Genomic DNA, 22,707 nt, shown 5'->3' on the forward strand with positions numbered 1-22,707 from the left:
CTCAGGAAAATCAAGCCCCGGCCAATCTGGCACTCGACCTTTCCCGGACCAGAGGGGTGGGTCATGGGCCGGCCAGCCAGCACTGAGGACAGGCCTCGCTCTGGAGATGAGCACTGAACCCTGGAGCTGGCCTTCGCTTGAAGCTGACACGGTAGAGTAGAGACATCTTTCAAGTTACCAAACCAAATGGACTCTGAGACCACTGCCTCTGAACGTCCCAGTGCTGAGTTCATCAGCCTCTTTCACTGTGTCACATGCAACGAACTCACCCTGAAATGTTTCGGTTGAAGAAGGGGACTTTCTCAGCCCTAAAGCTCACTGTACGAGCAAGGTAGGGCCCCCCAGTAGCTACCTCGTACTTTAGTACCTTTTTCCTAGAAGATTACTCAAAGAAATAAAAATGTATTCTGTGAAGTGAAAACCCAGAGCATCCTTATGTCCCACAGTTCATACTTATCTTCCCCCCAGCCTGTGAGGCCATTCTTCTGGAGCAGCGGTTCTCAACCTGTGGGTCGCGACCCCTTTGGCGGTCGAACGACCCTTTCACAGGGGTCACCTAAGACCATCCTGCATATCAGATATTTACATGACGATTCATAACAGTAGCAACATTACAGTTATGAAGTAGCAACGAAAATAATTTTATGGTTGGGTCACAACATGAGGAACTGTATTTAAAGGGCCAGAAGGTTGAGAACCACTGTGAATCTGGAGACTTCTGCACAAAGGATCTACATTACTGTTCTTTTCCTCCTCCCCTCCCTCCATCCCTCCCTGTTTTTTTCTTCCTTAAAGAGAGAAGAAGAGGACAAGGAGGAGGAGAAGGAGAAAGAGAGAGAACGCAGGCAGGCAGGCAGGCATCCGCAATGGCTCCCTGTTTCTGATCAGGTGGATGAAACATTCCTTACTAGCTCTTATATAAAACTAAGAATGTGTGGTCCCATTGTTCAGGGCTATTGGGTGACTTCAAGAGAACAATCCATTCCATAAATTCCACTGACAACTCAGGTGATGCAAGCGGTGGAACACAACGCACATGGATTGTTTTATCTGTCAGAGAGCAAGGCTGGAAGGCTGGAGGATTATTATATGTCACTCACCCGGTTTCTCTCACATACCACTCCCCGGCTCGTACAGTAACTCCAGGTCAGAATGTAGAACAAGCCATCGGACAGGACAATTGTAAAAAGAACAAACATTGACTTTACAAGGTTCCAGTTAAAAATAACCTGCCAGAGACTCCGAGTGTGCCAGGGAAGGCATTGTGCTGCATGGTACAGGGGTGGGGAACGTCCGGCCTGAGGGCCATATGAGGCCCTCAACATCATTTGGTCTGGCCCTGCCAAGGTATTAGGGGTGAGTTAATTAAACATTGGACCAAATATAGCAGGCTAATTTTAAGTTGATAATGTTTTATGGCCTGCAAATGATGTTATAAATATCCAAACAGCCCTTGGCAGAAAAATGGTTCCCCACCCCTGATGTAAAGTATAACCGAGACTTCCTCCCGGAGGCCTTCCCACCCTGCCTTTAAGATGTCGGATTTTCAGGCTCCTGCCCTGTTTGTCCAATTCTCCCTGGCCTCCTTTGCTGGGCCTTCTCCTTTGCTCTGCTTTTCAGGATTTTATACCCAGCCTTTTACTTGTAACTACATTCTTCTCACTACACTCTAACTGGGGAATCTGAAATTCCATGATTTCGCTCAATACCAACATATGCAAGAGTCACCAGGCCAGGTCTACTTCCTGGGCCCCAGCCATGTCACTGAGGCCCTCACCTGGCCCTTCAGGTTCGGCACTTCCAAACTGAGCACAGCCTCTATCCCCCTCCAGCAGCCCTGTCTGCTCTCTGCTCTTCCTCCTGTATTCCTGCAGGGCAGGCTGCACCCACCCCCCAGGCACCCACCCCATCCTGTTCTCCCCTCTTCCACACCTGCCCATCCAAGCCCTTCCCGTTTGGGCTCCTCTGCAGCTCTCACACACCCTCCCCTCCTCTGATGCCCCTACTTTCTTATCTGGCTCGTCCCGCCAGTCTCCCAACTGATCGACCCCAAGCTTCTCCATATTTCTAGTCCCCAAAGCAAAATTTGCTCAGGCTGTACCTTGGCTCCTGTCCTGGCCTTCATGGCCAAAGCCAATTCTCTCGATGCAGCGATCTCGATGACATGGTTCCTGACTCTCTCCAGGTTCCACTCCCACCATTTTGACACACATGCCCTTTGCCCCAACCATTCTGGCCAGCTGGCAGCTCCCCAGGTGCACTCTCAGACCCGCAGCTGGTTCCTACACTGTCCTTCAAACCTCTGCTCAGCTGCATGTCCCTTCTCCAAACCCTCCCTAACCTGCCCACCCGGAGTCAGCACTGTTGTCTCTGTTCCTGGCCCCTGTGCTCTGAGACCTGCATGATGCATGTCCCTCCACTGTGTCCTTCATGACATGGAGACAGCCTTATGGGCAAGGACAATGGCCCGCACCCCCTTTTTTACAGAGCATTTTTTCCCAAATTTTATTTTACTTGGAAATATTTCAAACCTTTAGAAAACTTGAAAGCATGGTAAAATAAACACACACTTTCCACCAAAATTCACCCTTCGTTAAGATTTTGCCACATTATGCACTCTTCTCTCCCCTCCCCTTCCCTCGGTCCCTCTGTCAAAGCCTTATATACTGCACCAGCTGAATAGTGTCCCCGGGAATTGACGTCTACCCAGTACCTGTGAATATGAACTTATTGGAAATAGGGTCTTTGCAGATATAATCAAGATAAGATGAGGCCGTGCTGGATTCGGATGGGCCCTAATCCAATAACTGGCGTCCTTATAGGAAGAGGGATAAAGACACACCGAGGGAAGACCATCGTGTGAAGACAGAGGAAAAGATTGGAGCAGCATAGCTGCAAATTAAGGGATGCCAAGGCTTGCTGGCCACCACCAGAAGCTGGAAGAGGCAGGAAGTATCCTTCCCTGAAGCTTCCCCGCCACCACCCTGCTCTCACACTTCTTGCATCCAAAATGGTTAGAAAACACATTTTTATTGTTTTAAGCCACCTAGTTTGTGGTAGTTTGCTACAGCACTCTAGGAAACTAATAAAATAATCATACACACACACACACATACAGAATAGATATTAACATATCAATATACAGCGTAACCCAAAAAATGTATGCACACTTTAACAGCTGGTAGCTCAATTTTGAAAATAAAATGTATTTTAATAAACACTGCCTTTATAATTATTCAAAGTGTGTGCATACATTTTTGGGGGACACCATATAGATATAAAAAATTTTTACTGAACCATTTGAAAGTAAATCTTAGGCATCATGAAATTTATTTCTTAATTTTTTAGTATGTATCTCCCATAAATAAAGATATTTTCTTATGTAATTATAATATCATGATCATACTCCAAAAATGTAACATTAAATATAATTTAAAGTCTATATGATATGACATGTAATATAATATATGACAATATAATATAGAGTAGATAGTCAAACTTCCCACTGGTCCTAACAATGACATTTATAGCTTAAAAAAAAAAAAATCCAGGATCCAATCAAGGTTCATTCATTGTATTTAATTATCATGTTTTTCTAATCTTCTTATCCATTCTTTTATTAACCTTGAAATTTTTAGAGTCCAGGCCAGTTTTGTATATTGCCGCTAAATTTGGATTTGTCTAACTGATTCCTCGTGATTAGATTCCTGTTAAACTAGTTTGGCACAGAACTACAAGGGTGGCATTATGTGCTCCTTAGTGCATCATATCAGGAGGCACATTATAACATTTGATTTGATTATCAATACACATTGATAATGGTAAGTTTGATCACACAGTTAAGATGGAGGATTGTGTCTTGCTGTTCCCGATACTTATCAATAGGCCTGTGAACCCTTAATTGTTCATTGAATGAATGAAAACTTATGAAGAACTAAAACTAAAAAAATTTGAAAATTTGGCGATATGTGCCACTTCTTATTAATTGTGGACATCCCTGGGCACAGTGACTGTGCCCTCCCTTCTACGATATTAATGTTCTGCACTAAAATGTGGAATCTATTGTGCAAACAGAGTGCTACTGGCTCACACAGAATTCAGCTGTGAGCTTAGAAGCTTTGGAACAAAGCTATCAGGATAGCTGTATGTAACACTCAAAAATCAAGCAAATTCTGTCTTACTGACGTGCATGGCATTCCTTTCTTCCACGATATTGAATTTAGGCTCCAGCAATTTAGGCCAGTTTTCGGAGTTAGCTAATCTATATATGTAAAAGGCTAATATGCAAAGTGTCCCCTCAGGAGTTTAACTGGGAGACCAGGAGTTCGATCGCTCGCTATGACGTGTGCTGACCACCAGGGGGCAGTGCAGTGCAGAACCTGCAGCCGGCAGCCAGGGAAGGGAACAGAAATTTACTCAGTAGAAAAATGCAGTCCACAGACTGCACCTGTAGCACCGGGTCCACTTCTGGATGTCACTCTAACAGAGATGGGACAACCTGGAGCTCATCAGAGGGGTGTCATCTAGGAGTGGTGTTAAGAGGGAAGTCGTAGGAGCCAAACCACCTGGTTCCAAGTTAGGCTATGTAGAACTTTGGGCACATTACTTAACCTCTCTGTGCCTCGGTTTCCTATAAAATGGGTTGGTATGAATTAATATATATATATACACACACACACACATACTAGTACTATGTAATCAATAAATATTGATTATTCTTACTAGTGTCACCATCACTTTCATCATGAGGAACCCAGGACCCTTTGGTCGGCAGGCCAACGCTCTATCCATGGAGCCAACTGGCTATGGCGAGGGAGGGAGGCTTTGAAATAAAACCCTGTGCCTTAATGAGAACTCACTCTGCCTTTGTCTCTGTCTTTCAAAGTCATGAACATTTCTTGAGCGCCTGTGGGTGCCAGATGCTGATGTGAGATGGAGGGGACTACAAATGAATACATGTAATCCCTGACTTGAGGTTTGAGCCTCTCCAAAATACCTCTAAGAGGTTCATTGGTGTTTTTTTTTGTTTTTTTGTTTGTTTTTGTTTTTTTACCTATTTATCAGAAATTGATAATTTGGTACTTGATATTATTCTTAAGAATCTAGTTCTTACTTTTCATTAGGAAGATATATGAACACATACAAAATCAAAATAATCATCTTGTAATTTCTGAAAAGTATTTGAGTAGACATTTCCTTATAACTTAAATAAATCTCTCATTTTAAAAGCTGTCCTTCTGGATTTTAAAAAATTAACTGGATTAAGGAAAATGACCATAAACAATTTATAGCATTTATTTTGAAGGAAAAGGACTTCCTGTCCCACTCCTCCTGCACCATTGTTCTGTTGTAGCCACAACGTCCCAGCGAGGCAGCTAGTAGATCATTCAACCCATGTCTTTTTACAGCTGGTGCACCTACGAGACCATGGTTCAATGAGTGGTCCGCCAAGGTCATCTGGTGACAACTTCTTGGCCAGACCCTCCTCTGCAGACACCTGATCTTTTCCTCTCTCCATTAGCATACATAGGCCCGCACGGATCTGGGATTTAGCAGAACAGATCCCATAATGTTTAAGAAATTGCCAAGATAACCCCAGCCACTAACTGAAACCTATGGAACCCTCCCCCCGCCAAAAAAAATCCTAAGAATTCTCTGGTAAATCAACAACTCAAACAAGAGAAATTCCTTAAATATAATTTGCATGGACAAGAATCCTAAATCTTATCTCTCTACCTAGCACATCATCTGAAAAAAATGACAAGTTAGCTAGACTAATGAGAAGTTACCCAGGCAGAGCTTGGACTAGCAGAGCTGAGAGCAGTCCACCGGGCCTGCAGAGTTAGGTCTGTTGTGTACGTGGGATGTAGCTGTGATGCTGGGGATGGGAGGGAAGGGAGTGGGTCTCTCTGGACATCCTGTCTGTAATAGTCCAGTAATTTGCCTACACCCATTCAGTGCCCACTTTGAGTACACTGGGGTGACTCGTCAGTTCCTGGACAACAAAAGGTGTGGTCCAGGATGGACAAATACACAGACTCTTCCCCACCTGTGCCCATGGCAGGCATTTTCCACGTGTCAAAGTTCAGATTCCTTTTACAACAGAACAGACCAGGCAGTTGTCACTTAGAAGAAACCTTACTGCTCCCCTTGTTATGGTCCTTAGGGCACTAAGTATCTAAACCATTTGTAAGATTGTGGGTGAGAAAGCCACCAAGCCTGTTGTGCAGCACCAAGGAACCTATTGGAAGAGTTTTGATGATAATGAAATGAACAGACATTTCACAGGATAGAAAAAGATTTTCTCAAGTGAGAACATAAAAAAAAAAAAATCCATCATTGAATACTCAGCATGATGATAGTTTGGCTGGAAACAAAACTCCCTGTGTTGACTAGCTCAAAGGAGATTCTCAAGCTACCTATAAAATTTTTTTTCACAGCTTTCTCTTGTGTTCATGGGACTGGGACTGGACCTGGAGGTAGCAGCTGTAATTCATTAAAGAACCCAGGACCAGCCTGGCTGGTCAGTGCGTTGAGCATTGACCTATGAACCAGGAGGTGACACTTTCATTCCCAGTTAGGGCATATGCCCGAGTTGTGGGTTGATATAGGAGGCAGTCAACTAATGATTCTCTCTCATCATTAATGTTTCTCTTTCTCCCTCTCCCTTCCTCTCTGAAATCAATAAAAATATATTTTAAAAAAAGAAAAAAAGAACCCAGGACCAGAAACTTATGGAACCAGAACTGGAGACCGAACTCAAGTGCGCTATTGACTAGACTTTCCCCCAGGACTGGCACTGGGAACATACATTGGGAACATACATATTTATGTGATGTGCTTATTGCAAAATATCTATTAGCTGATAGTTTTTGTTTCCTTTTTAAAAAAATCATACTCCTTTTCCCCAGGGGTAGATCCAGGTTTCCAGGTTGGGCTCAGGTAATGCAAAGTCTGATGGCCTTGCAAGGGAACCCCAGTCCTTACACCATAAGCATCTCTGCTTATAGCGTCATCTACTCTCAACACAGATAACTAATGGGCCAGGAACATGGTATGATTTGGACTTTAGAAATATCACTTTCATGCCGTAACCGGTTTGGCTCAGTGGATAGAGCGTCGGCCTATGGACTGAAGGGTCCCAGGTTCGATTCTGGTCAAGGGCATGTACCTTGGTTGCGGGCACATCCCCAGTAGGAGGTGTGCAGGAGGCAGCTGATCGATGTTTCTCTCTCATCGATGTTTCTAACTCTCTATCTCTCTCCCTTCCTCTCTGTAAAATCAATAAATATATTTTTTTTAAAAAAGAAATATCACTTTCATAATGTGAAGGATGAATTTTTTGGGGTGGGGGCAAGATTAGAAAGTAGAAAATTTGTTACAAAGCTATTAGAATTGACCGGGCTAGAGTTGAAGAGAGATGAGTGAGAGCAAAGGTGAAGAAAATAAAATAAACCTGAGTAATAGTAGGAGATGAAATCAGCAGCCTTGGTGATTGATTGATCATAGAGGTTAAAGAAGAGGGAGACTCTGTGGTGACTTCTAAGTCACATCATAACCCACATCCCCTCCTAGTCTACTGTTTGTTTCCCTAATTTCCACCAACCTTTTCCCAACCTCTCTCATGGTCTTTCTTTCATTATGAAGTAACATTTATGATTATGAGAAGTGTCTTACATATAATCACATTTCATACCAGGTCTCACATCAGTAAGCCGAGCTTTCTACCCACCTGGTATTTGAGAATAAGTGAAGACCAATTTATATCCAAGACCTTGAATTATTCACCTCATAAAACTTTAACATTTGGGGGAGACTGATAAAGTCTATCAAAAGGCCAACTATTGGGCATCTCAATATGACCATAAGTAGTGGAATTAAATGTGGCAATGGAGATCCTTTATCCAGAGAAGTCTCAGCCTGAGTTTACATGTTTTTAGATGTGATATCCAACTCTGATCACTGGCTGATATTGCAAACCGAGACAAATGTCATATCCTCAGTTCATTAATTTCATTGGAATAAAACCCAAGCAAGTGAGGAGTTTAAGGGCAAAGAGCAATCAGAAGACTTGGAAAAATGGTCAATTTGTGAATTAGAAATTCAAAAGGTTATAATAAATAGGTCATAACAATATGAAGACTGCAGCCCAAAGGACCCTCAGAGAACAGTGAAATTTTCTATTGTATCAAAAATCATGGGATCTGTCTCCCTTTTTCTTCATTTGTTCTTATTTTTTCTTGTGCCAAGTGTTTTCTGTTCCGTCTTTCCCCATTATCTTTTTCTCTTTCCCCATACTTCACTTTTAAATGTTTAATATATTTCTTGAATAGTTTCATGCTTCATATTTTATTATAATATGATTCACATACCATAACATTCATCCTTTTTAATTGTTCAATTCAGTGGTTTTTAGTATGTTTACACTGTTGTACAACCATCACCACTGTCTCATTTCAGAACATCTTCATCACCCCAAAGGAGACCCCCATCTCCATTAGCAGACCCCCATCTCACCCTTCCATCTTCCCCTATACCAGTCCCTGGCCACCACCAATCCACAATACTTTCCATCTCTATGAATTTGCCTATTCTGGACATTTCATATAAATGGAATCATACAATATGTGGCCTTTTGTGTCTGTTTTTTTTTTCATTTAGAATAATGTTTTCAAGATTTCTCTATGTTGTAGCATGTATCATTCCTTTTCGTGGCTCAATCATATTTCATTGTATGGATATACCACATTTAGTTTATCCATCATCAGTTAATAGATATCTGGGTTTCCCTGCTTTTTAAACATTGTTAATAATGCTGTGATCATTCATACAAACATCTGTATGGATGTATGCCTTCATTTCCCTTGGGTATATGTCTATGAATAGAATTCCTGGTTGTATGGTAACTCTATGTTTTACTTTTTGAGGAACTTCCAAACTGTTTTCCTAAGTGGATGCAAATGTTACAATAGTTCATATTTTTCACTTCAATATTTAACCAGTGAATGGCATTTAGAAATTTTTTGGAAAGTTAATTGTCTCTTGCTTCCCATTAGTCTTTCATTAATTTTTAATGTGGGTCATTGGTCCTCAATACCCCTACTCCAGGAACTGTAGCAGTAAAACATTTCAAATAAGTTAATGACTAAACAGTAGTGTATCATTTTTTTAAAGATCAGTGTCTGACCCAGATAAAAAAAAAAAAAAAAGCAAAGTTCCAAGTCCTCCAAATTGCCCCCTTATCCTCAGCATTTCCTTAGTGCCTACCAGGTAACGACAAAGATAGTCTCTGTGGGTGGTTCCTAATGACAACGAAGTCACTTTCATTTAAAGGTTTTCCATCAGCAATTACCCAGGTTTCCTTCCCCCTTAAAGCTACCTGTAAATGTGATCAGTGAGATACAAGTATTGTTTCCCCTTCTCCCACAGGCAGCTTTGAACAGCTTTTTCCTGTATTTACCAAGAGTTTTCTCTCTTTCAGAGGCTAACATATACATGCCAACAGTACTAGGGAATCAGAAAAGGCCCAACATTAGACACGGGAACCTGCCTGCCTGCCTGATGGCCCCTAACTGCTTGCCTGCCCCTTTGGGGGTCGAATGACCCTTTCACAGCCACACCTGCTGCGGGGGCTTTGTCAGGAAGGACGTCTGGAAGGTTGTTCGGCTGACCAGTCTAATTAGCATATTACCCAGTTAGGGGCAATCAGGCAGGCAGGCAGGGGAGCTGTTTGGGACAAGCAGTTTCGGAAGTCAAGGGAAATTCAGGATGAGTTTGACACGGGGTCAGCCTGCATCAGCTCCCCACGTAGCTGCTGGGAGCCCAGGATCACCTAAGGCAGCGGTTCTCAACCTGTGGGTCGAGACCCCTTTGGGGGTCGAATGACCCTTTCACAGGGGTCGCCTAAGACCATCCTACATATCAGATATTTACATTACAATTCATAACAGTAGCAACGTTACAGTTATGAAGTAGCAATGAAAATAATTTTATGGTTGGGTCACAACATGAGGAACTGTATTAAAGGGTCGCGGCATTAGGAAGGTTGAGAACCACTGACCTAAGGCAACAGCACCAGGCTGGCAGGAGGTGGGTGGCATGCGGTCAAGCACCCAAGCATTTTATAGGAATTGTTAACGCAGATGTGGGTGTGCCCAACCACCTGAGACACTCTTATGAAATTCCCAAGGAAGTCAATTATGATCCAACCCACCTTTCCTGAATTTTAGCAAAATAGCAACCATTTTCCACCTTTGGACTTCCACAAAGCTCTGCCAGTTAGTAACAAACAATTCAGGTCCTGGTAGGCCTTTGTGGAATTCTCTGCTAAGTCTCCCCCCTGGGCAGCCACATGGCGTTGTGTGATTCCCTGTTTATTGCGGTGCTCCTCCCAGCCCAAGCTCCTACGGGACAAGCTAGGCTTGCCTTCCCTGCCCCTCCCTGACTCATTTTGGGGGCAATTTGGGTAGTGGCTTCCAAAGAGGCCTCCAAATTAAAAGAGTAAGCATTTTCCCTCTTTGTCCCTCAATCCCAAGCACCCTGCAAAGGGTATAACCTCTAAAACAGGCACAAGAGGGTGGAAAGCGAGGGAATTGTGAGAAAATGGCCCACATTCCAAATGTACCCATTTCCTGCTGCTGCTTTCCTTGATTATTCTGTTCTGATCATTTAGCAGGAAGAAAAGGAAAGAAGGAAGGGGATTTTCTCTGAAAGCCAAGACTTGTTTGCCACCTGCTCTCCTCTCCTCTGGAGGTGCCCTCCCCAGTCAGGTCAGGAGCATCCAGAAAATCTGTGTAAGTCCACAGCCAACCATCCTCTACCATCAGGGACGTGAATCTTGGGAAATGGGCTGAATGCCATCGAAGGGGATCATAAGAGTTGCTCCAGTCCTAGGGCCTACGTTTAAACCATTAAACCACTTCTTCCTGGTATGTATGTGTCTAGTTCTGTCCGGTCTACATGAACCCGTTAACTGGACCCCTGACCCTATCTTTTCAGCCCTTCCAATCTACTTCCACCTGCTTAGGCCGACTTCATTCTTGAAGTCCTCAAAGTCCCCGGAGAAAGGTGATGTTTGTATGTTGGCCTCACGCACACTCCCTGTGGCCTTAGGCCCCTGGCCTCTGCTCTCAGGAATCTCAAAAGCAGCACCTTCTGTAGGTTTTGAAAACTGGCCTCTTACTCTGTTTCTGCAATAGGGCTGCCCATCTCACTTCCTGGTTTGCCTCCACCTCCTCCCCACCCACTCCCAGCCCTCCTGGCCAGGGGCCATCATCCAACCAAGGATCACAGTGTCCCAACCCACAGCTCTGCCTCTCCTACCACTGTTTGTACCTGGGAGACATTTGAATAGAACAGCAACACAAGGGTGTTTTGTTTGAAATTCATTTCCCTGGATGACAACTACCAGGCCACACCTCAAATCCTCCCAGATCCTGCAATAAAGAAGTTGTTGTCACCACATAAAGCACACAACTGCCACCTACTATGCAGCTCCAAGCTTATCACAGGTGAGAATTGGGCAGATATTTCTTTGAGAAGCAGTGGCTGGGGTGGAAAAGGCCTTGAGGAAGGGTGAGGTAGGGACACGGATACTGAGCAGTGGGGTGACTATACTTTCTGTGGAAATATTGGAAGAGCTGGAAAATCCTGATTATCTATAATAATAAAAGCATAATATGCTAATTAGACCAGACAGCCAAACGACCTTCCAGACCTCCTTCTGGATGAAGCCATGGCGGCGGCAGGGGCTGAGGCAGAGGCAGTTAAGGGCAATCAGGCAGGCAGGCGAGTGGTTAGGGGTGATCAGGCAGGCGAATGGTTTGGGGTGATCAGGCAGGCAGGTGAGTGGTTAGGGGCGACCAGGCAGGCAGACAGAGGGGTTAGGGGCAATGAGGCAGGCAGGCAAGCAGTTAGGGGCGATCAGGCAGGCAGGCGAGCAGTTAGGGGTGATCAGGCAGGCGAATGGTTTGGGGTGATCAGGCAGGCAGGTGAGTGGTTAGGGGCGACCAGGCAGGCAGACAGAGGGGTTAGGGGCAATGAGGCAGGCAGGCAAGCAGTTAGGGGCGATCAGGCAGGCAGGCGAGCAGTTAGGGGTGATCAGGCAGGCGAATGGTTTGGGGTGATCAGGCAGGCAGGTTGCGAGAGGGTGCAGGCCGGGCAGAGAGACACCCCCCACCCCTGCATGAATTTCGTGCACCAGGCCTCTAGTCTATAATAATAAAAGTGTAATATACAAATCGACCAAACGACCGAACAGCGGAACAACCATCCAGACGACCTTCCAGACGACCACCCTATGACATGCACTGGCGCCAGGCAAGGCAGGTGCAATGCGATCGGTCGGGGAGCCCTGCCATGCCCCACGATTGCCCCACAGAGGGAGGCCCCAGCCGGCGGGGCGATCAATCGGGGAGAGGGAGGGCTCTGCAATTGCCCCACAGAGGGAGGCTCAGGCCACCGGCCAGCAATGCTGCAGTGGGTGTGCAGGACTGGCCAGCGATCGCCCCGCAGGGGGAGACCCAGGCCAACCAAGCGATTGCACCCCACACCTGTTGCCAGTAGAGGGAGGCGACGGTGGTGAGAAAGGGGGGGCAGCACCGCACAGATGGCAAGCAGTGGCAGTGGCGGGGTGGGGCCAGTTGCCGGCAGCTGGGGGAAGGAAAGCCCTGATAGGCCCTGATTGCCGGCCAGACCAAGGGACCCTATCAGAGGGGTCCCGGATTGCGAGAGGGTGCAAGCCGGGCTAAGGGACACCCCACCCCCCACCCCCGTGCATGAATTTCATGCACCCGGCCTCTAGTAGTGATATAAGTACCATTCTAGGGACATTCAACCATGGCCTAACAGTAACCACTAAGAGCAGGCAGTGCTCTTGAGCTATTTGCTTCCTTTATGTTATAACATGGTGTAAATTGGGGAATATCAGTTTTTCCTAAGGACTGTAGCAAATGGCAGCCAAGAGTCTTGTCTTATGCTTCCCCCTTGTGGTTAAGAGAAGAAAGTCTAAATTCATAGACCAAATTCATGAGAAACCAGCATTTTAGAGCTAGAAGAGGTGTTAGAAATTCTCTACTACAACTCCCTTCAATTCACAGAGAAGGAAACCAAACCCAGACTGAACCAAGAACCTCACTCCATCCCTCTCCTGGGCCACACCACTTCTTTGGAAAATTATACTCACAGAGTGTGCATTTGGATCAAGTGCAACAGGGCCAAGTAAGCAATAATAAGAAAAATATATAAACATATAGTGAAATTACTAGTATATTTTACCTAAATGGGATCATAAATGGGAAAGAGTGGTGGTGGGGAGGGAGTATAGAAGGAATACTACAATAGAACTAAATTTTCATCTTCCAAAATAGAGTCAATAAATAGTACCTACATCTGAAAAAAAAATTAAGAAAAGGCCATATAGGCATGCTATTAAAAATATGGTTGCCAATATAAAAAGACATAGTTAAGAGTTGGCTGGTTGCCTCAGGAATCAGAAATGAGGTAGACTGGGATGAGGAGAGGAGAAGGTCCCAGTATCTGTAGCCAGGTTATTTTAGGATACTGTCTTCTTCCCTTTCCCTGCCCTCTGGACTCACTGTTAAGATGATTGATAATGTTTACAGATGCCATTTATTAAGAACCTATTATGTGCAGGCCTAAATATTATATATATTCAAAGTGGGGTAAAGCCAAGACCTGGGAAAGACCTGTGGTATTAGGTCCCAGAGTCAAAGCAGAAGTGTACACCCTAAAAGGTCCAGATACAGCATTTGATAAAATTCAACATCTATTTATACCTTCAAACAAAATCTTAGGAAACTAGAAATAGAAGAAAACTTCTTTAAACCTTTAATATTTTCAAGCACCTTATTATGGTGGGTACTATTATTATTGTCATTTATCAAATAACGAATCTGAAGTTTACAGAGCTCAGTAAGTGACCACGCTCTGCCTGGCTTGTGACTTGAGTTTTTTCTAGTATCAGGTTCACCTTAAACCAAAGGGACCCAGGTACGCAAAGTAGTCGTTAGAATGAAAACTAGTTATATCTCTTTGCACATTCTCTCATGGCCACAAGAGGGCATTAGGGCTCGTTTAAATTCGAGTCTAATGTTCAAAGATTGAAATGTGTAGTATCAAACTGCTTAAATATTAGTAAAATTGGAAACCCATAAGTGTGTATTCTACAGGGTCTGTCTGCAACTTGGGTCAGAACTGTCCAGCTCTGTACCTTTCAATAATGAAGTCCCATTGCTGAGAGTCTTCATACACTTCTTACACCAACCATCCAGGGACACTCAGGGCATGAGGCTAGACTGCAGAGCCAGATGGTTGGCTCCTCCCCGCCCATGCAGTGGTGTTTCATGGATGCCAGGTCACTGATTTGCAATGGGGAGAGAGGGATGGGGAAGAGGTTCTTCTAGGCAGCATGTTAGACTCTGGGTATAGGGAAACACTGGGTGTGAAATTTGAAAAAGCAATTTAATCACTGTTAAATTTTATATTTGGAAATTGCTTATTGTTTCTATAATACAAATATTAAACAGAGGCATACAGTTTTAAATATATATTAAATATATTTTTATTGATTTCAGAGAGGAAGGGTGAGAGAGAGAATCATTAATCAGCTGCCTCCTGTACACCCCCACTGGGGATCAAGCCTACAACCCCGGCATGCGCCCTGACCGGGAATCAAACCCTGACCTTCTGATTCATAGGTCCATGCTCAACCACTGTGCAACACTGGCTGGACGTACAGTTTTTATGTTTATTAAAAGAAGGCAGAAGTTGTAAAAATTGAGAGGTCTGGTTCTTTCTCATTTAAACCCACTGTTGATTGTACAACATATTTTATATTACAGATCATCAAGATCTCTCCTATTTATTCCGCCCTTTCCATGTTTACTGCCACTTCCCTGATTCAAGTCTTTGTTTGTCCAGTTTCTGTTCATGGAGTTTTGTGAAAGTGGGAGTCAAGCCAAGCCCAGGGAAAGGGTTTTAGTATCGGGTTCTTGAGCTGAGTCAAAACGGAAGTGGACACCTTAAGAGATGCAGAAAAAACATTTTTTAAAATATATTTTTTATTGATTTCAGAGAGGAAAGGAGAGGGAAAGAGAGAGAGAGAGAAACATCAATGATGAGAGAGAATCATTGATCGGCTGCCTCCTGCATGCCCTCCACTGGGAATTGAGCCCACAACCTGGGAATATGCCCTGACTGGGAATCGAACCCAGGACCCTTCAGTCAGCAGGCTGGTGATCTACCCACTGAGCCAGGTAGGGCCAGAAAAAACAGAGGCATACAGTTTGATAAAAGTCAGCATCCTCTTGGTTTTAAATTCTTAGGAAAGTAGGAATAGCAAAGTACTTCCTTAAACTAGTAAAGGATATCTACAAAAAGACTTCTATAAGTATTATACTCTATAGAATTTACAACATTACTAGATAGTGTCAATATACAAAAATCAGTTATATGTCTATATATTAGTAACAAACAAATAAAAAAAATTAAAAAACCAATACCATTTACTATAGCAAATTAAATACCTAGGAATAAATCTAACAAAATATGTATATGAGCTCTACACTGATTACTACAAAATATTACTGGGCAAAATTAAATAAGTCCTAAATAAAAGGAGAGATCTATCATGTTCATGGACTGAAAGACTCAATACTATTAAGAAGTTACTTTTTTTCATGAATTAATGCATAGATTCATCACAATCTTAATCAAAGTCTAAGCATATTTTTTGTGTATTGACATAGTAATTCTAAAATACATATGAAAATGCGAAGGACCAAGAAGAGCTGAGGCAATCTTGAAAAAGAACAACATTGGAAGACTTCCACTTCCAGATGTCAAGACTCACTATAAAGTTATAATCATCAAGATTGTGCAATATTGGCACAAGGAAGCTGACCACTGGAATAAAACAGAGTCCAAAAATAAAACCACACATATACAGACACTTAATTTACAAAAAGGGTAACATTGCAGTGAACTAAGGGAAAAGGTTCTGGGTCCACAAGAGGGTCATATGAGAAAAAAGTATCAGGAGTCTAATTTCACGTAACACACAAAAACTATGAAAATAAAACCATAAACCATTTAGAAGAAAGCATGGGGAAACATCCTATGATATTGGAGTAGCAAACATATCTTTAAAAAACTATAACAAGTAGTAAGCATAAAGAATTAATACATCAATTGGAATGTATTAAAATTAAGAACATCTGTTTATTAAAGATAGTGCTAAGAAAATTAAAAAGCAAGCCTCAGGGTGAGAGAAAATATTTACAATGAATATCTTTGACAAAAGCCTTGTACCCATAATATATAAATAATTTTCACAAATCAGTAAGAAAAAGACAGGAGACCTGATTTTAATATGGACAAAAGACTTGGGTACTTCACCAGGGAAGACAGCCATAGGACCAATAAACACATGAAAAGGTGTCCCGCTTCCATATTTATCAGAGAAATGCCAAATTAAAACCACAATGAGATACCACTATATACCCACTGGAATGGCTAAAATGAAAAGGGCAGGGAATACCAAGAGTTGACGAGGGTGCAACGGGAACTCTCACCCACTGCTCCTGGGAATATAAATGGGTACAACCACTTTGAAAAACTACTTGGCAGTATCTATTAAAGCTGAACATATGATTATCCTATGACCCCAAATTCCACTCTTCACAGAGATGGAGACAGAGTTAAAGGAACCAATAAGGGATAGGAAAGCACCTGGGGTCAGCAGTGGCTGAAGACGGGATGGTTCTGAAACACAGTGAGGCCGGGCACTGCAGGAGGAGCCAGCCTATAGGACAGTGATGGCGAACCTTTTGAGCTCGGCGTGTCAGCATTTTGAAAAACTCTAACTTAACTCTGGTGCCGTGTCACATATAGAAATTTTTTGATATTTGCAACCATAGTAAAACAAAGATGTATATTTTTGATATTTATTTTATATATTTAAATGCCATTTAACAAAGAAAAATCAACCAAAAAAATGAGTTCGCATGTCACCTCTGACACGCGTGTCATAGGTTCGCCATCACTGCTATAGGAGCTATGGCCTTCTTTAAAGGAATGCAACCCAGGCAACCCGAGGCCCATTCTCCAACTGTCTCCTGTTATTTCAATGGGAACCAGAGGGCAAGGGAGCCTGTTGATAGAATCCATCCAGCTCAACCTCCTGGGGCCCAGAGCCGTGGGAAGGGCAGAGCATGGGTCTGGAGCAGCAAAGGAGAAAATGGAGCGCGCTAATATCAAACCCGGAGCATGGACTCGGCAGTCAGATGACCTGGGTCCACGTTTGGCTCTACCACAGACCAGCTGCGGGCCTTTCGGGAACACATTTCACTTCTCTATGCCTGGGTTTCCTCATCTGTACAAGGGAGATGATAATAATCTACCCCATAGAGTTGGATAAAGGATGAATACAGAAGTATTTAGCATGTAACAAGTATTCCATAAGTGGAAACTATGATTATTATTTTAAGCATTTCCCTTTACATAGTCTATTCTCAGTTAAATAGAGAAGTTTATTAAATCTAAATATATCCTATATTGTGCCTATGCTTAAGACAGGAATGGTCCCTAATCTCTTTTCTAGAACCTCCCAAGAAGCCTCTCAACTGTGCCTTTCTCCACGAAGACTTCCCTGAGGCCCTCATCCAGGAGCCTCTTCCATTCACCCAGAGGTCTGCGTTTACCCCTCGCTAGTGGCACTGACTACCGTCCTCACGGAAATACAGCCCACATGTCTATTCTCATTCCTTAAAAGCAGGAACCATACCTTATTTATACTATGCTTCATCGACAAATGTTTGTTTACCGACCCTGAGTTACATTGGAATTTTAGTGAACTGAGTATTGCTTGAAACAAGTTCACCATTGGCTGACATTTAAAAATCCTGTCGTTATACTGAGCATTTGTTGAGATGGTTTTTCTGTGTCATCACTGGCAGCAAAAGGGAGCCAATCAACTTCGTGCAAGGACTTTACCCACTATGTTGTGAAAGCCTCACAACCAGCCTGCAAGTGAGGGACACACGAGGGCGGTCAGGCTCAAAGAGAAAATGCAATTTGTAGCTAGTAAGTGGCAGAGCTCTGATTCCCACTCAGACCTCCACAAAGCTTACGCTGCTTCTATGGTGCCATGGGGCTTTCCACAGTCAGTGCCGACTGACGTCCCGTGTGAACAGGTACTTCTGGGCGGCTTCATTTGTCTTCATTTGTACAACGAGGGAGGATTGGATGCTTTCTTAGATTGCTTCCAGTTCTAAAATGTATGATTTTTAAAAAGTAGTTTTTTCTGTTTACAGCATGTGCTGATTACTGCTGGGGACACTTCCTTCATAGAATCGGTTAGAAAATGCAGGTGTTCTCAGTTTCTACCACACAAATGCAAGAGGCAGGTTTGGTGAAACTGCCTTCCATGGGACTCAAGTTTCCCCTTCTTCAGTTTCATAGGTTACAGTGAAGTCAACAAGAGTGTAATTTGTGTTTGCACAAAACCAGAACACAAAAGAAAAGATCCAGGCATTATTGAGTATTCCCATACCAAAAGGGCAAAGTTCAGTTTTGTTAGCTACTCTCATTATTCAGCAAACACGCCTCTCATTCACTGTCCCAGCCCCAAATCTCCATAGCATTCCCACTGCCTTTGGGAGATAAGCTGAAACCCACTTACTATTTTGTTAAACTAGAATATATTTGATGATTAAGGGGTGGAATTAAGGTAACATCAATTCAACCATGCAACTTATGAACTCTATATAATTCACAAAGGAAGAAAAAGTAAACCAGTCCTTATATACTGCCTAAAAGAGGAAGATCTCTCCCTTATCCTCTGCTTCTCTATTATCTATCTATCTATCTATCTATCTATCTATCTATCTATCATCTATCTATCTTCCTTGAGCTGTCTATCTACCTGAGTCTCAGTCTAGGTCAAGTAAAGTAGGTAAACAGCAAGTAAATTGCACACGCTCCCCATATCAAATAAAAATAGCAAGTGGAAATACATAGTAGAGAGAGAGAGAGAGATTAAATAAGAGTGGAGTTCTCCTGACTGAGAGATTTAACAGGAATTTAACAGGAAGGTCAACTAGTCCAAGAGAACTAGGTGACACCATGAAAACTGAAAGATGGACATTATTTAAGTTGTTAAGAAATAGTTCAACCAAGAAAAGGGGTCTCACTAGGACATTATGTGCCTCCAATCATTTGTGTCCAATGCCTTTAGGGACACAACTGCACAAAGTCTCAGATACAGAAGTGATGGCATCGGGGGTTTGGGGCAGGTAAGAGCTGCTTGGGAGTTCTCAGGTCACCACCACTCCTCAGTGCTGACAACGCCCATGAGGATGGCCCTAACGTTGCAGTGTTTTGACTCAGAGACTTCCCCTCCACTTGATTTAGACACCAGTGCCATGGCATAGCCTACCAGTGGTCGGCAAACCGCGGCTTCCACAAAATACCACGTGCGGGCGCGCACGTACGGTGCGATTGAAACTTCGTGGCCCATGCGCAGAAGTTGGTATTTTGTGGAAGAGCCACACTCAAGGGGCCAAAGAGCCGCATGTGGCTCACAAGCCGCAGTTTGCCAACCACTGCCCTAGACCTTCTGTCATTAAGCAGAAATGCTCTCACCCTCAAATCTTAAATTCTTACACTCCAAACTCTAAACATACCCTTCTAGCCAAGTGTTCTGTATTGTGCTCATCACACATATTCTTCGATCTTAATATCTTTGGCCCACTGACACCTCCATTATCTCCCAAACTACTTGTTCCTTCCTATCTTCAAGTCCTTTCTTATCACGCTTGGTCCCTTGTCTTCCTATGGCTCCATCTGACAGCACTATAACCTTGTGCCATCTACTTCTGTTTTTATATTTAGGCTGCAGAGTGCTGAAGAAAATGATACCACAGTAGAGATTTGTGCCACAAAAATATGGTCTTTCACCTAAATTGACAATCATCACGGCTCCTATTCCTCACGTTAGCCACACGCTCCCCACATGAGACGTTCATCAATCTTTTCAACCACCTTGTCTACTGTCTTCCACATCAGAGAAGCAAGAACCCACAGCATCAGAACCACATCAACTTCCTGCTCCTCTACCATCAGATGGGGTTTCTTAGAAGTAGAGCCAGAGACAGGGATGCATGTAGAAGGGATTTACTGAGAGGTATTCTCAGGAGAAACCAGTAAGGAAGTGAAGGAGGCAGGAAGGCATAGAAGTTAACATGTGCTTCCAGCTCAAGTTGATTTTCAGTCCGATCCCACAGGATCTCTGAATCATGAGAAGCACCACAGAGTTGTCCACTTTGAAGCAAGGAGGCCATATTTTTGGGCTCTCTTATCAATCAGTCATTAACCTTTCAGCGGCGGGCACTGTCCATGGGAGAGTGCAGCCGGGAGCCTTATAGTCAATACGCACAGCAGTCAGGGATGGGGTCACCAATCCAGTCAAGAGGACTTGAGCATGGCACCAACAGCAGCTCTTACAACTTTCAAGCCCACAACCTCACTGCATCTACAGTCCTCCTCTCGTTGCTGAGCTCCTCGGTATTGTGCTCCCAGCACCCTCCCAATCTAGTGTGAACTATTACCTCAGCGCGCATTACACTGTAGTCTAATCATCAGCCCAATTTATTTTAGAAGCTCCAAGATGATGGAGGCCATTCATTCTTCTCAGTATCCCTGGTGCCTGCCACATAAAAGAAAGCTTCTGAATGAATGTTTTGGGCTCATTAGTGGCTTATTAGCAGGAATTTCAAGTCAAGTAGGTAAGAATTTTTTTTAAAAAAGAGCACCTTTAGAACTGGCCTTGACCTATGGTCTCCATTTGCCAAATTCTATACCTGGCACATTGGGCACCAAAGTCTACAGCCCAAGGACCACAGAGAGCACCATAGAGAGGGCACCAGACAGTTCCCACCCAATACTTAATCTCTAGATAATAACTAAAACCCATTTGTGGCTGCTCTCGAGTTGCCAACATTTGGGGGGTGGGGGTGGGGGAAGAGCATCCCCTTATCATCAGAGACCTACCTCAGCCATGTCTTGTATCACGTGTGTGTCAGTATCAGCATGTTCTTTTTCCCCAGTCATTCTCTGGCTACTTTTAACATAAGGGTCTTGTGCCCTGAAATGCTTACCGTCTGAGAGAGGTCTCCTCCATTCCTCCAGCTCGGCAGTCCTCTTACTTAATGGGAAAGCTCGGTTGCCCAACCCAGAGGTGTTAAGTGATATTGTTTGACAAACTGGAACAGACCTAGTAGTACACAATATTGATTCTGCCCCTGAAGTGCTACAGGCAGCCAACCAACATTCCAGGCGAAAGCCCACGTGCAATTTTGTCCCTCTCTCTGCTGTAAGGTCTCCTGCTTTTTACTTCTTAAAGACATGCTATGTGGGTAAAGAATGTACAAATAACTGAGTGACGAGCATAAATAAAATTCTAAAAGGGCTAGAAATTTATATAGGAGTTTGAGAAATGTGGCAATCATTTTTCTATTGGGAAATAGCTAAAACAGAGATGGGGGTGGAGGGGAGAGAAATCAATCTAGGGCACACACCAGCAGAAATCAATTTAATTTGGGATGGGGCAGTGAGCATGAAGAGTGAGAAAAATAAACAGGGGCCAACCCACTTATTTAAAAATTCAGAACAAGGGCCATAAAAAGGATGTCATAACTACAATTAATATTTTCATGTTATGTTCAAGCCAATTAGGGGTGAAAAGGAAAAGGGGGTAGAAGAGATGTTCAAGGGGAAGTGAAGAATAAGAGGTGAGGGCTCTCTTCTCACCCAGTTTTGATCTAGACCTCAGTTTTTTCACCCCCTCACCCTTGGCTGAACCCACTCAGCCCCCAGCTGGGACATCAGATCTATCAAACCCACAGACCCTCCAGCAGCTCTTTCTTTACCCTCTCTAGCAACTTAGGCTGATTCCATTATGATCAATTACTCCCTCAAAAGTAGGATTGCCAGATTTAGCAAATACAAAAATCCCAGTTAAATTTGAATTTCAAATAGATAATGAATAGTTTTTTTTAATATAAGCACACTCCATGCAATATTTAGGACATACTTATAATAAAAAATAAAATTCTTATTTACCTGAAATTGAATTTTAGTTAGGGGTCCTATATTTTACCTGGCATCTCCACCCAGAATCCCACCATCAGAACCAGATTTTGTTGAGATTGTACCTCAAGCAAGATTCTCACTTGTCTTCAGGTACATTCTCTCAGAGAAGAGTGTAGAGAAACCTCACACCCAGCCCTACCCTTCATGTAGAACTCAGGAATCTGCCCAGCTGGGGAGTGGCTCTGTTGGTTGGATGTCCTCCTGTGCACCTAAAGCAGTGGTTCTCAACCTTCTGGCCCTTTAAATACAGTTCCTCATGTTGTGACCCAACCATAAAATTATTTTCGTTGCTACTTCATAACTGTAATGTTGCTACTGTTATGAATCGTCATGTAAATATCTGATGTGCAGGATGGTCTTAGGCGACCCCTGTGAAAGGGTCGTTCGACCGCCAAAGGGGTCGCGACCCACAGGTTGAGAACCGGTGACCTAAAGGTTGCCCGTTAGATTACCAGTCAGGACACATACCGGAGTTGCAGGTTTATCCCTGGTCAGGGTGCATAGGAATCAATGTTTTTCCCTCCCCTCCCCCTCCCC

At 43.5% G+C, this 22,707-nt stretch overlaps 1 protein-coding gene across 1 annotated transcript in view; it reads right to left on the bottom strand.

Annotated features, from left to right (window-relative positions):
• SHROOM3 (shroom family member 3) overlaps window positions 1-22,184 on the bottom strand; it is a 238,400-nt gene extending 216,216 nt beyond the window's left edge. Inside the window, exons 1-2 of the mRNA XM_014544945.1 lie at window positions 22,178-22,184; window positions 21,177-21,223 (exon numbers count right to left, since the gene is read on the bottom strand). Coding sequence (XP_014400431.1) covers window positions 21,177-21,223; window positions 22,178-22,184 — 54 coding nt within the window. The remainder of the gene's footprint in view (window positions 1-21,176; window positions 21,224-22,177) is intronic.
• Between the last annotated feature and the right edge of the window lie 523 nt (window positions 22,185-22,707).

Source organism: Myotis brandtii, unplaced genomic scaffold, assembly GCF_000412655.1.
Source record: "Myotis brandtii unplaced genomic scaffold, ASM41265v1 scaffold111, whole genome shotgun sequence".
In the NCBI taxonomy this organism is placed as follows: domain Eukaryota; kingdom Metazoa; phylum Chordata; class Mammalia; order Chiroptera; family Vespertilionidae; genus Myotis; species Myotis brandtii.